This window comes from Acomys minous (assembly GCF_964271855.1).
Source record: "Acomys minous genome assembly, chromosome: 20".
Lineage (NCBI taxonomy): Eukaryota > Metazoa > Chordata > Mammalia > Rodentia > Muridae > Acomys > Acomys minous.
In genome coordinates, this window is record NC_140502.1 from 9,685,800 (window position 1) to 9,701,269 (window position 15,470).

The 15,470-nt window shown below is 41.1% G+C and overlaps 1 protein-coding gene across 1 annotated transcript in view; it reads left to right on the forward strand.

The window, feature by feature from the left end:
* The window catches only part of LOC311590898 (leukocyte immunoglobulin-like receptor subfamily B member 3), a 32,953-nt gene extending 17,876 nt beyond the window's left edge, over positions 1–15,077 (forward strand). Inside the window, exons 6-16 of the mRNA XM_084770193.1 lie at positions 8,120–8,273; positions 8,410–8,445; positions 8,648–8,932; positions 9,076–9,378; positions 10,392–10,427; positions 11,805–11,924; positions 12,110–12,185; positions 12,269–12,306; positions 12,531–12,583; positions 13,695–13,760; positions 13,927–15,077. Of these exons, the coding sequence (XP_084626319.1) occupies positions 8,120–8,273; positions 8,410–8,445; positions 8,648–8,932; positions 9,076–9,378; positions 10,392–10,427; positions 11,805–11,924; positions 12,110–12,185; positions 12,269–12,306; positions 12,531–12,583; positions 13,695–13,760; positions 13,927–14,076 (1,317 nt within the window). The 3' untranslated portion in view covers positions 14,077–15,077. The remainder of the gene's footprint in view (positions 1–8,119; positions 8,274–8,409; positions 8,446–8,647; positions 8,933–9,075; positions 9,379–10,391; positions 10,428–11,804; positions 11,925–12,109; positions 12,186–12,268; positions 12,307–12,530; positions 12,584–13,694; positions 13,761–13,926) is intronic.
* The last annotated feature ends 393 nt before the right edge of the window (positions 15,078–15,470 follow it).

The window sequence follows — 15,470 nt, forward strand, 5'->3', positions numbered from 1 at the left end:
GGCAATATGCATTATGCATATTTATGTAAATCTCAAAGAAGAAAAATGAAAAACATCATGATAAAAGAAATTATCAAAATTTATATGCATGTAAATATGTCTCTGAAATAGTTCTGATGGGCACACTACAGCAAATTAAGCTGTTACATGAGCTTTTTATTGGGGCTGTGTCTAAATATGACTGTTCTCCTAAGTTCAATTACACATGAAGATCAGTCCTCAATAATATACCAATATACTTATCTTTAGGAGTATGTGAATGGGTACTGAAGTATATTTCAAAGTAAAATACTTATAGTTATGAAAACTAGATGGACACTAAAGAACATCCATCCTGTGACAGACACAAGACAATGAGGATATGTGAGAAAGGGTTCTAATAAAAATATAGGTCAGATGCCATATCAGGACACACTCCTGCCTCTGGTATAGATCTTGAACAAAAATCATCTAAGTGAGATTAGAAAGGAGTTCCCGGGGGGGGGAAGACTCAACATAAAGCAATCTCTTCCCTCCCCCTGGCCCAGGTATGTCCATTTTTTACGTCTCCCAGATTTTTTGGGGGAGGGGAGTGTTTGCTCTCTTTGGAGGAACAGGGAGTTCTCATTCTCTGACATCTCAAAGTGGTGTGGACAAGCCTACGGTGAGCCTTTTTACCTCCTGTAAGTGTCTCATGTGCACACTTGTCAGAACTCAAGCCTATAGCTGCGATTTCAAATCTGTCAAACCAATACTTCTACCCCAGAATATGCCTCTACGCTAAGACCTATGGGCTGGAATTAGCCAAGAAATCAGGTGGAAGAAGCAGAATGGATGCATTAGATCAATAATGCACAGTTGTTCCACAGAGCTCCATAGCAAGATAGGCATGTCTTCTCAGGGGCCCAGAAAGCACCTTGTCTATATCTCACATGCACTCCTCTAAAATCCCTTTTCTACTCCAGTGACAATCACTATGCTTCTCTTTCCCTTCAGGCTTTGATCCTTTCCAAACACACTAGCTCCCACAAGGGCAGCCTACCAGCATGTGACACGACCCCTTCCCCACTGCCCTTCAGGTGCTATGTGCACTCTGAGCCTGTTTGCTCCATAGTGCTGAAGGTGCTGAGGGTTCTGAGGGTGTCTTTCTGTGAAATTTTCCTGTAAGGGGCAGTCAAAAACCTAGACCTGCCTCCGCAAGACAGGCTCACTTCGCCTGGCTGCCATGCCGAGTTGAAGGGCCATGGGCATCAGAAGCCTCACCTGCCCTTTTCCTTCTGGGTTTCTCTTCCCTGGTGACTTCAGTTTGCTTCCTTCTCACGATTTCCTTTTGCATCCTGACTGGAACCAGTTATGGAATGCTCTCCAGAAGAACACGTGCAGGGACTCTAGCCAGGTCTTCCTGATCAAGAGAGGAGAGGACTTGAGAAAGGTCTAGAGTGGACCAGCATCATGGCGTTGATGGGAGCATTTCAAAATACAGCTAAAACCCCACATCTGAATATCCTACTAGTCTTCACCCTCAGGAAGAGAGCAAGCAAGCTTGTGAACTTGGCAGAGCTCCCCTGGTTCACTACCCTACCAATGTTGAAAAACATCTCCCCAAGCAGAAGAAAGCAGGACATCTGTACCTTCCCATGGGCTAAGGACACTCACACTGCTCACATCTTGGGACAGAGCACAAAGACAGAAAGCAGAGATGGCTACTATACAGCTTTTGTTTGTTTGTTTTTTAATCAGGATACACACAAGTCATCTTGTTCCATCCTCACTGCAATTGCTTTCTTTGTAGCTGTCTTACAGAGGTGAAGACATACAGTGGTCCCCACTTATCCGTTGTGTTGCTTTCTAAGGTTCTTATCACTGGAAGAAAAAGATTTTATACTTGTATACTTGTACGCACACACCTAGGCGTGTCTTCTCAGGGGCCCAGAAAGCACCTTGACTATATCTCACATGCACTCCTCTAAAATCCCTTTTCTACTCTAGTGAAAATCACTATGCTTCCCTTTCCCTTCAGCCGTTGATCCTTTCCAAACACACTAGCTCCCACAAGGGCAGCCTACCAGCATGTGACACGACCCCTTCCCCACTGCCCCATTTTATTTTTAATGTCAAATAAAAAATTCCAGAATAATTAATAAGGCTTAAATAAAAAATATAGGTCAGATCATGTAAAATTATTCTCCCAATGAGTCACAGACTTAAGCATATAGATGTATACGAACAGGAGACAGTGGAAGCATATGTGACCTTTACATAAGAGATGGATTGAACCTATGATTTCAAATTTTATTCTGTACCAAGTAAATGGTATAAGAAGACCACAGATGATAACCTACTTTGATGACTGATGCACCCAGGGACATATATGAAAGTCTTCCACTTATGCCAAATTTTAGTTTTTGTGGTTTTCATTTCCATGGGCTAAAGTAATAGGTAGGAAGTGCCACAAGTAAAACATTCATAATTTTACAGCAGAGAAAATGGCTCTACAGGCATTACCAAAATGAAAAAAAAGGTCTTTAAAAATCTACAGTAAAAAGTATGATAAAGAAACAAAATACAGTTACCAATATGGAAGTCTGAAAAAGAAAAAGAAAGAGCATAGTATTTTTATTGTAGGAATTAGTGGGTATTGAAATGAGTGTATGAAAACTGAATAATAAATGCGTAAGTACTCTTCCTGACATGACTGGACAATAATGATGAGTAAATGGACAAAACTCAGGGATGATTATCAAGGTCTCTTATCGATTTTAAAATGTAGAACATTGAAACATTTCAAAGTATACTAGTAGTCAAGAACACACTCAGCAATAATTGCAAAGCTGCTAATATGAGCTGTGTTAACAATAAGTTCTTACCTTCAACTTCTAGGAGGCAAGAAAGGGCAGTAGCAAAAACCTGTAATTGTGTGTAATTGTGGAAGGCTCTAGGAGGCACTGACCAAAAACTTGTAGTGAGATTTCCTGACTTGGCAGTGGAATTTTCCCTACATAATGCATGTCTCTTGGAAGTGAATGATAATTGCATGAGGCATAAGCCCATGTTGATATATGTGTTTAAAGTATTCTTAAGTAAGATTGGAAAACAATATACTTCCCTATGTTTGTTTTACAAGCATCTTTAGTGTTCAGCCTCTTTACCTATCTATCACTATTACTCTGATTACTCTCCCTAATTCCATCTCCGTGGCACCTATATATTACTATCTCCCTCTACAGCTCCATCTCAGCTTCCTTCCCAAAGTTCCTTTGTCCATAGTAGGCTACTTCTGTTCCTTAAAGATATATGGAAATCTAAAGCCTAAGATGGAGGATCCACAGTTAAGAAAGAACACGTTGTATTTGCTATTTGGAGACTGAAGTACCTCACTGACTATGATTTGGCCCCTTCCATCCATTTACCTTAAAATCTCTGACATGGGTGGCAATGATCACCATCTATTGAGTGCATAATCAATATTTGAGGGTGATATCACACTTCTGTCTCTTCTAAGAAATTCTTTCTCTCCCTGAAATGATCCTGAAAACATCATAGGATGTGCTATTTTAAATATGTCCCATTTAGGCTACAGCATTCCACAGTGTCTTATGGTGCACACATGATACCAGTTGTGGAACTGTGTGTTCACGTTCATGCAGACAGAACTTCTATGCTGACAATTGAGGGATTGCTTGGTTTGGGTGTAGTTGTAAGCTACTGTAGTTTTTTATTTTACAACTGTAGCATTTTTTTGGCAGAATCGTGATACTATGTTCAACTCTAGGACACATGACATGTGTAGCCACAAGTTCCTGAGGCCATACTGGTACCAGGAATGGATTACCTTATTGAGTGAGCTTTATTGGCATTTAAAATGTGACTGGATTCTTCTACAGTATTTGGTCCACTTGTGCCTGTTGGCATGTCTTTACAGGGCAGTCATGGTCTAACTAACAGGATTCACAGCTGTCTATGGCAGATAATTCCTTTTCTCCTTCATCCTGGTCATGCCAAAGCCAGTAGACACGAAGATTCCATAAGAATCCTGACACTGATAGGCCACTCACTTGCCACCGACTAATTTCCTGATATCTATGAGTATTCTAAATGGGGCATACATATCTGATATTCCAGGGCTAACACCTGAAAATGGGAAAAAGAATATGATGTTTCTATTTCTGGTACTGCGTTAGCACACTCAGAACAAGTGTTTTGAGATCTATCCATCTATCTGTGAGGTTAGTCTTGATAGCCACACCTTCAGGATTGAATTCACTGTGAAAATAGCTGGTAATTTTCGAACTACATTGAGAAAGGTGTGCAAAGCCAGTATTCCTTGATTAAGTTTTCCTATTTCTCTGCAGAAGTACAAAAATATATTGTGAAATGAACTCACATCAATTGTGAGGAACATTCCTTATTATAGAGAGAATCAAATTCTGCTAAGAATATTTTATATGATTGAAAGATAAAGTTTATCATGTTCTCAAAACATCTGGATCTCCCTTGCCTACTTAGGTTTCCACAGCCTGCTTGTGGCCACAAAGGCAAAGCTGTGGCTCCTATTCTCAGGCAGCCTGCTTATGGTCAGGTGGGTTTTTGGCAGACGTGTGAGGCAGTGGCCCGGGTGCCTGAAGGATGGTGTGGCCTAAGCGGCAGTAACCGCTGCTGGTGGTGGTAGCCAAGTCAACTCTGCTTCTATAGAGCCAGGCCTGCTGGGTGTTCTCCTGGTACAGAGGCTGGCTTGGTACTCTTGGGTTTTGCATGTACTCCTGCACCATTTAGGTTTGGTTATGCAACACTGCCAGTCAGTCTGAGGCGACTAGGAGGGTGGTTATTCAGACTTTGGTCCTGGGAGTAGTGTCCCCAGAGACCTCAGCCCCCTGACCTTCCTTCATAGTCACACTAAACCCTCTCACATAGTCGGTATTCCTGGACCACAAACCTGCTCCTGCTTCCTGGTCTTTATGCCTTCTTTGCTGAGCTTCCCAGGCCCTGACATCCCTCTCCAAGGGTGCCTTTGTGGAGTGATGGACCAGGGAAGAGAAGAGTTTGAAAGTTGGGGTTCAAAAGGCAGGAAGGTACGATGGCTTCCTTGTCTGCCATCAATGAGGATCTCTCTCTCCCCAGAGCTGCTATAACTAAGATGCTCAAAGAGACTCTCCCTCATATCCTGGTGGCCAACGATGCCTGAGAGCTGATAGTGATCTGATCCACTGATTTTATTCACCTTATATCTTCTGAAGCCAGTGAGATTTGCAACAAATCTGAAATGAAGACAGTTTCAGCAGAGCATGTCATGCAAGCACCAGAAAGTTTGGTCTTTGGCTCTTACATCAGAAGGAAAAGAAGTCTTACAAGAATCCAAGAAGGTAGCTCTAAAACAAAGACCTCAACATAAAACCAGAGACACTAAGTCAGTTAGAAGAAAAAGTGGGCAAGAGCCTGGAACACAATGGCATAGGAGACAACTCCCTCAACAGAACACCAACAACCCAGGCCTTAATGCCAACAATTAATAAATGGGACCTCATGAGCCTGAGAAGCTTCTGTAAGGCAGGAGACGCTGTCAATAGAACAAAGTGACAGCCTACAGACTGGGAAAAAAGATCTTCACCAACTGTACATCTGACAAAAGTCTAATATCCAAAATATATAAAAAGAACTCAAGAAATTCAACTTCACTAAACCGAATAACTCAATTGAGAAATGGGGCTCAGAACTAAACAGAGAATTCTCAACAGAGGAATATCGAATGGCTGAGAAACATTTAAAGAAACATTCAACATCCTTAGTCATCAGGGAAATGCGAATCAAAACAACTCTGAGATTCCATCTTACACCCATCAGAATGGCTAAGATAAAAATTCAAGTGACAACACATGCTGGAGAGGATGTAGAGAGAGAGGAACACTCCTTCATTGCTGGTGGGAATGCAAACTAGTACAGCCACTTTGGAAATCTATCTGGCACTATCTCAGAAAACTAGGAATAAGACTTCCTCAAGACCCAGCTATTCCACTCCTTGGAATATACCCAGAAGATGCTCCGGCAAACAACAAGAAAATTTGCTCAACCATGTTCATAGCAGCCTTATTCATAATAGCCAGAACATGGAAACAGCCTAAGTGTCCCTCAGGAGAAGAATGGATATAGAAACTGTGGTACATTTACGCTATGGAATACTACTCAGCTATTAAAAACAAGGAATTCCAGAAATTTGTGGACAAGTGGATTGAACTAGAAATGTTCATAATGAGTGAGTTAACCCAGAAGCAGAAAGAGTCAAATGGTATATACTTACTTATATCTGGACACTAGCCAAAGGGGCATGCCCCATGAAAGTCTTCACTTACCAGGAAAGTGGGACAGAGGGAGGATATCCTATTGGGACTCCAGGTGAGAGAAGCATGGGAGAATGGGGAAAAAGAAGGATCCAGAGGGTCCAAGAAACCTACAAGAACATTATGATGGACAGATCTGGGACCAGAGGTCCTGTTCAAACTATGGCACCAGCAAAGGACAATACATGCAGTAAACTTCAACTCCTACCCAGATCTAGTCAATGGAGAGGACATTCTCTACAGTTGAGTGGAGAGTAGGGTCTGACTTTCATACAAACTCTGGTGCCCCATATTTGACCATGGCCCCTGGATGGGGAGGGCTGGTGGCACTCAGATGAAGGACAGCAGACTACCAAGAAGACTTGATACACTATGAGCATATACAGGGGGAGGAGGTCCTTTCCCAGTCCCAGTCATAGAGGAGGGAAGTAAGGGGAGGGAGGAAGGGAGCAATGGGAGTAGAGAAGGGATGGGATAACAATTGAGATGTAATATGAATAAATTAATAAAATATATTTTAAAATTAAATATTACCACTTGTGGAGACTGCCTAACCACTGTGTCCTTTATGTCTTCTAGGTTGTCAAGTCTAATGGGTAATGGTGATTGTTAGTATTCTAGCTAGGAATCCCTAAGCCAATTTTCTAAGTACTCTTCTAGTTCAAGAAAAATTAAAAGCATAGTGTTATGGCAATTTTCCTTGAAATGAGAGGAACAATACATCTAATTAATACTCCCCTAAAAGGTACCACTGGCTGATACAAATAAAAAAATATCATCCAATAAATGTAATGGTGGTTATTAAACCAAAGTAGGATTGAAGGCTGCTTATATGAGCTTGGAAAAATTTTAAACAGCTACACCATCAAGTATTCCTTTACCTTTTTCTCTCTTACCTTCTGCTTCAACAAAGGACAATGTCAGCATGAGGCCAAGTACTGTGAAAGACTCCCATCTTCCATAGCAAAATACATATATGCCCCATCCCATGATTAACATATGTGGAACACACAGCTACTTAAACTGAAAGAAAGAACACCTTCCTTTTTTTTCGTGCCATCCTCACAGAATAGCATCCGCAGGGTTTGTTGCTATTAGTATGTTTCTGGGAAAATTGGAACTGGTTATCAAAGTTTGGGTGGAAGAATGGAAATTTCCTCTCCTGAGCAGAATAATCAAACCAAATGTATATACATTCTTGTTCTCAGTACCTGAGCTTGTTACCTGTAGTACCAGACAGGAGTTAAAGATCTTGGAGGAGGATTTATGAATGCTTTTTGCAACATAATAGTAACAACTTCTTAATGCAGCCAAGTAAATACATATGCAAGCAGCACAGAGACAAGTGAAAAGAAGCAACAGAATTAGAAGATGCTGATCCTTGGCTCCAATGGGTTGCAGCATTGAAGCAAAAGTTGTGGAAGTCCACTGCAGCTTAGGGAAGAAACAGAATGTATTCTGGACTGAGACATGTCCTAATCAATATTTGACTTGAGCCTATGAGGCTTTCTTGAGGTTATATCCTCCTGTTGTAAGATAATAACTATGTCTTTTCTAAGAGAACATTGTGCTGGTTTTGACCAACATCACTTTTGCATAACTGGGACCTTGAATTGATTCTCTTTGTAAAATAAAATGCTGTGACATGTTAACATTGGTTTTCGAGCTTGAAAAACACAAAATATCTGGAGTGCTTTGATAAATAGGGGAAAACCATGTTCTTACAACACTCTACAGAGAACTGAGTACATCACCAAAGCTAGGGAGCTGGAGAAAAATAGAAGTTCCCTTTCTCATGAGAGTGATGATGTGGCAAACCCATGACAGGAAGGACTTACCCTCAGAATGACAACAGCATGTACACTGGTGGTACAGTTCATGGGCAGACAGCCACAGGAGCACCGATAAGAACATTTCCAAGACTCACCATGATCTCCATGCTCAGAGTGCTGCTGTGCCTTGGTGAGATATGAACAAGGGGGAGTGGACACTGTAAGGGACCCTACCTCACAGCCAGGTTTGATGCTCTACGGACATACCAGGGGATCCACCCTATCTGTCAGAAACAAAAACCTCTGAAAGGGTTTTTCTCTTCCAGGTCTGACTGTGGAACAGAGGGCTGTAGTACTGGCAGGTGAGTGTCTCCAGCCATTCTAAGATTTAATTCTTCACTCTGAAGAGCAGACTTGTCTTTGTTCTCCAGTGAGTCAATTTTTCATAAAGGGGATGGGAAAACGTATTTATGAGTAATGGTATAATACTTATGAATGTTCTGTGCTAAGAGATGGGGTCTGAAGGAGGAATGTCCTGGGACTCACACTCTGATTTCTTTTCAGGACTCCTTCCAAAGCCCCTCATCTGGGCAGAACCAGACTCTGTGATTTCCCAATTTTCAACTGTAGTTATTTGGTGTCAGGGTTCCTGGGAGGCCCAGGAGTATTTACTGCATAAAGAGAGAAGCACAGATCCTTGGGACAGACAGTTTCCTCTGGAAAGAAGGAACAAGGCCAAGTTTTGCATTGATCACATGACAACCAGCTATGCAGATATATATAAGTGTTCCTATAGGAGCTCTTCTGGCTTGTCAGAGCACAGTGATATTCTGGAGCTGGTGATGACAGGTGAGGGGACATTCATGGTTCCCAGAACTGGTTTTCTCCAAAGAACGAGGTCTACTCTCTAGGAGCACATCCCTTAGAGCCCAAGCATGAAGGAAATTGTGGTTACCTAAAGTTCATTTCACATACTTCCTCTTGTATCCTAGGAGCCTATGAGAAACCCAGGCTGTCGGTTTCTTCCAGCCTTAATGTAACCACAGGAGAGTCCAAAACCATGCAATGTAGCTCATCACTGGCATTTGGAAGATTCATTCTCATCCACGAAGGAAAACACAATCTGTCATGGACTCTGGACTCACAGAAACATTCCAACCAGCCATACCAGGCTCTTTTTCTTCTGGACTCTGTGACTCCCAAACACAATGGAACATTCAGATGCTATGGCTATTTTAGGAACCAGCCACAAGTGTGGTCAGAATCAAGTGATCCACTTGAGCTCCTGGTCTCAGGTAAAACTCCTGGCTTATCCTTTTTTAATGCACAGGGTCAATCAAATCCCTTTTAAAAACCCTTTTAAAAAACCTCTCTACCCTAAAATAGAATTGGGAAACTTTGAATAAGAAAATAGTTCATTTCTTAAGACTTTCACCCCTCCATAGAAAAGCAGCATTCAGCATCCCCAGATGGAAGTGCTCCCCTTCATGACTCATTGTTAATTAGCTATGGCAGGATCATTTTTGGATACACATTTAATGAAGTGATCAGACCTTTTCTCTGTGCTAATTAGGTTTATATTTTGTAACAAAACACCACAATATAAATCAACTTAAGGAGTAAAGTGTTTATTTACTCTTATTACTTATAGTGCACCAAGAAGTGTATTATAGTTAGGCACATTAGGCAAAAATGAGGCAGAGACCATAGAAGAGCACTTCTTATAGATTTTCTTCCCAATGGCCTGCATAAATCACTGCTTTCTTATAACAGCAATGTCTAACTTCCCAGAGTTGCAATCATTCACTTTGGACTGAGCCCTCCCAATCAATTATTAATCAATCACAAAGTTTCCCCCATACTTGCCCAAAATGACAGAGGAAACTTCCCAGTTAAAGGTGCACCTTCCCAGATTACTCTATGTTATATCAAGGTAGGAAAATCTAATGAGAGCAGTCTCCAACGTCAGCCTCTGTCCTTCATCTTAATGCCTTTATTTCCTAAATTATATGCTCAGTCTTATGGCGAAAGCTCATCAACAAAGTCTTGTGGTGCAGGTGGTACACAGTCTCAGGTAGGCATTTCTGAATCCCTGAGTCTCTATTCTCCTCACAATAGGCTTTGTTGTGGATTAGGGAAGCTGATCTTTGATCATGATAGACATCTAAGAACCCTAAGTCACAAAGCTTGTGTACAACATAGTGATAGCCAGTTAAAATTAGTTAAGGTTCATATAGATGTAAAAAGAGATAGACCGCAACCAATTGTTGAGAGCTCAAATATTCATATTTTCATCCATGTCTGGTAGAATCCAAGGACCAGTCTCCCACCACCACTCAGAATGGTAAGTGAAGGCTCTCCTGGGAGGTGGGTACATCAAGGTGTGTGATCATTCTGGGGAGGTGAAGCCTCATCTAAAGTTTGGAATTTGGGGTTATTGGACTTGCTCCCTCACTTTAATGATCTATTCCTTACATAGCATAAAACTCAATATCTCTCTTTGAGTAGATCCTACACCCTTATAAAGCCCATCTTCTGATTACATGGCATATTGAAATCTCTGATGAGATTTCTTCTTAGGCTCCAGCTACCTGTACAAATTTTGTTGAATAATGAAGAGAAATTAAAATATTCTTTTGAGACTAAGACTTGAGAAAAAACACACCTTCTCTGAGTTTTTTCCCCTTTTTTTCCTGCAAGTGTAAGGGAACAAGTTAGCCCATACCTTCAATTTACTTCTGCTCCTTCCCTTGGGTGTGATGATGAGTCCTTAGATTCCTGTTCTGAAATGATCATGGCCCCTCTGTCAGAAGGAGAGTGACACAGTACACTGGAACAGACTCAGAGCTGGGAATAGTCAGACTCTTTTTCTTTTTTCCGTTTTAAAAAATTTTTAAATTAATTTATTCTTGTTACATCTCAATGGTTATCCCATCCCTTGTATCCTCCCATTCTTCCCTCCCTCCCATTTGCCCCTTATTCCCCTCCCCTATGACTGTTCCTGAGGGGGATTACCTTCCCCTGTATATGCTCATAGGGTATCAGGTCTCTTCTTGGTAACCTGCTGTCCTTCCTCTGAGTGCCACCAGGTCTCCCCCTCCAGGGGACATGGTCAAAGGTGAGGCACCAGAGTACGTGTGAAAGTCAGACCCCACTCTCCACTCAACTGTGGAGAATGTTCTGCCCATGGATAGATCTGGGTAGTGGTTTAAAGTTTACCACCTGTATTGTCCTTGGCTGGTGCCTTAGTTTGAGCAGTACCCCTGGGTCCAAATCTGCCTATCATAATGTTCTACTTGTAGGTTTCTAGGACCCTCTTGATCTTTCTACTTTGCTATTCTCCCATGTTTCTCTTATCTAGAGTCCCAATAGGATGTCCTCCCCTCTGTCCCACTTTCTTGGTAAGTGAAGGCTTTTGTGGGACATGCCCCTTGGACTAGTATGCAGATATAAGTCAGACTCCTTTTCAAGTTCAAGTAGCTCATCTCTTACAGTGAGGACAAGGCTGAAATTCAGATATTGAGTTCAAACTCCAGCTCTTTATCTTCCAGAATGGCATGATCCAAGTAAAATGGTCTCCCTGAGCCTTAATTCCATCATATATAAATTTACAGGGTAAAAGGTACAATTCCATGATGAGTGATTATGATGTTGGAGGTATAGAATAGGTGCTTTGGTAAACAATATCATTCCCTCATGCATGATGTCAATTGTTCCTAAGGACTGGGAAAGTATCAGAAGGTTCTGATCGGAGTCTTGGTGAGCTTCCTCCTGATTTTCTTCCTCTTGCTTCTTCTCATCCTCTTCAGACACAAGTATAAAGGCAAAAATAAGAAGCCATGTAAGTAGGGTGCAAGTGATTTGTGTGGCTGAGTTTGCTATATTTCTCATCTCCCACCATGTTTGTATATGTATAGATAGGGGTTTAACATTGCCTTCCTCATGTTACTTACCATGTGCCTAATATCTCGGAACATTTCCTCTGAAACTTTCTATTCTAGCTGATACTTTTTTCATTTCATTTAGCCCAAAGAGGCAACAACTCGCAGATTCTTGCAGGAGCTCCAGAGCCAACACTCAAAGATAGACTCCAACAGAAGAGGTAATTCCTGTCTTGAGACCCAGCTTCTAAGCTTCTCACCTGCCTTATACCTCACTTGTACCTGATAATCTTTGTCTCCCTAGCTCCAGCCCAGATGCTGTTATCAAAGAAGAACACCCGTGTGAGAATATGAGGGCCCTGTGGAGGGGGTGCTCTAGATCTCAGTATCACAGGACTGTTGGGGAGGGCCTGGGGTCAGCACTCTGAGGGACTGAACCCTCACAATGGACCTAGACTACACTCCATGATTCTGTGTCTCTTTGTGGGACAAGGACATGGCCCTGAGACACTAAGTGATTCCAGAGCCTCTGGCCAAAAGATGACTCCTTTGTTCTAACATGGCAGTTGCTTCTGTGAAGGACACACCACCTGAGGACAGTGAAGAGCTGGACAGTTGGGTGAGACTTCTGCCTTATTTACAATGAGTTTTAAGGCCTAGTTCAGTGCATCAGGCCTTCTTTGTGCCAGGAACAGCCACATATAACCCTCCATTTTGGAAGAACTTGCCTCTGTGAACTAAGATATCTCTTTCTCAGTTTCCCTAGGGCTGAGTGTCCCTTCCTTCTTGTCTCTTTTCTGAATGTTTGTCATTTGTCTGTTGCTTAGAATGTGCTTAATGTCTTAAAAGGACATATGAGTCAATGAGCCTTCATTCCAGAAAATCCCCATATACTCACTCACCCTGTCATCCACAGAGACCTTTTTTAAGGCTTGAGGAAATTTTTATTAAAGTGACTTCTGCTGTTTTTTAACTTTAATAAAATTGTCCTCAAGCCTAGAGGAGGAAGAAAAATGAAAAAAAATGGGGTGAAAGTCATACTGTTTAAGTGGAACCAGGATGAGTATCAACTATGTGATGGCAAGGCAGGAAGACAAGGTTGAAAGTGTAAGAAAAGTGTTGGGGAAAGCATACTTAGAGCAGATATAAAAAATTAATGGAAATATGATGGAGTAACTCAGAAAAGTAGGTATATTTACAAAACCATATGGCGGCATCTCTACAAGCTACTGCTGACAGCATCTTTTTGTTCCAGCTCTTCATAGGAACTATGAACAAAGTATAGATCTTCTCACCCACTCTAAGCTCACCTCAAGGCTAAGAAATGAAATATACATAACTTAATAATATTGGTGGTATCTAAAAGGAAGTAGTAAATATATATAGGGTATGTGTGGCACACATAGAGGCTAGTGTGAATTACAAGGGAAGAATTTGACTAGGTATATTCTGAGGAGAAGCCTGAATGGAGAGACACACAAAGACATTTAATGAACAAACACACACAGAGAAATAAAATACAGCAGATAAAAATGGTTCACAGAACAGGAGTCAGTGTGTGGACACTATGGTAAGGAAGATTCCAGACTACCCATGTTCTCAGAAAGACTGTGAAGACCTCATCAGGAATGATACAAAATGAACTAAATTTCTAAAGGATCTCTGTGGCTGAAGGAGATTATGAATTGAAGTGGAAGTCACTTTCTTCACATCTTTGTCTCTTTCTGCAGATACCACCTGATGAAGAACCCCAGAGAATTGTGTATGCCCAGGTGAAACTCTCCAGATTTAGGAAGGTAGGGATTACCTCTCCTTTCCTACTATCAGGATAAAATATTGGACATAAAGAAAAACCAACCAGGATAGGACAGAGAGGTGTAACCTCATTTGGTTCTGTTTATCCCAGCACCCTAAGTTGTTATCATGAAGCATATGCCTTACTCCAACTCTTTCCCACTTCAGGATATTACAACCAATGAGCCCCAGCATGTGATCTATGCCCAGTTGTGCAATAGGACACGAGAAATGACAACAGCTGAGACTAGCAAGCAACCATCCCAGGAAGAAGACACTGACCCCACATTTTATGGATGGAAACTAGAGGATATGTAAGAGTATTTGTCCCCAGTGGACTCTGCTTAGTAAATTCCAGCCATCATGCATACCTCATGTGTCTTCAACCAATTCTCAGGGTTTTTGGAACACACTTGATTCTTTGTTCAGAGATAAATGATGTTCTTGCATTTTGAAAATAAAGCCAAATACATTCCAACAGACAATGAAATTAGAAACAAATGAAGGGAGATGTTGTGAATTAAATGACGATTGAATGTAACCATGGGACACTGATCTATGAAGCTGAAACTTTCAGAATGATGAATAAATGAATAAACAAGAAAATGTCATCAAAATCAATGGCCTCATCTATTATAATGAGAATATAGAATGTTAAAAAAGCCATCTCAAATGGAGGCATAGTAGTGGAAAGTGTGATATAAGAGAAACCATTGACCCTGCATGATGGCCACTCATTACAAATTATCAAGAGGCATAATATTAGGATAATATATCAATGTAAAAGCTACCCATAGCCAATACACATGGACAGTACTAGTTGGATTTAGTTGGTTATTGTTTTTAAAGACATGAAATTGAGAATGGGACCTGTAGAGGTGGATTTGGGCAAAGCTACAGGGTGAACTAAGGGTTAAATATGATGGTATTTTGTAGTATACATGTACAAATTTCTCAAAAATAAAGCATTAAAAAACAAAACAAAAACAAAGATGAAGATAAGCTCAGTCATAGAGTTCTAATATATCACATGTAAGGCCTTAGGGTTCATTTCTAGCAGAGGGAGAAGGAGAGGGACAGGGACAGAGAGCAAGTTTGTGTTGCTGTTCATACATTCTTGGATGGTTGCCTTCAACTGTGGTGTAGCCGAAAACTGACTTTTCCTCTCCCTGAAGATATCAACTGCCAAAAGACTCTCAGTTAAGGATAGACTTTGTGCCTACCCCCTCCCTCTGTGCTGAGATTTGGTCTGGCTTGAGAATCTGCATGTTATCATAAGCACTGTGAGTTCAAAATTGCAGACTTCATTAAATACTAATATTAATACTAATTGAAATTCTGGCACCAGGACTTCATTTGAGATAACTTCCAAGATGTAGCTGCTAGTCATATCAGTCTTAAGCTTATAAGGTAAAAAAACCAAAAGATTATATGCATTTTCTTTATATGTTTAATTTTAACAAATATATTGTGCAAATTGTCCTAGTCATTGAGAAGAATAAGTGAGTTTGAATACAAAAGGAGAAATAGCAGTCAGTCTTATGACCTATTTCCTAGAACAGCAAATTTTACATTGGTCAATGTAAGAAGAATCTTCAGGTGTCTTCCCGAAGAAACCTACCAGGGCCCCAGGAACAGAAAGTTCCAGCCTCTCGGCAACAGCCTTGTCTAGATAAGCCCACCTTCTCTAAGTGTGCTTCCAAACCCCAGGA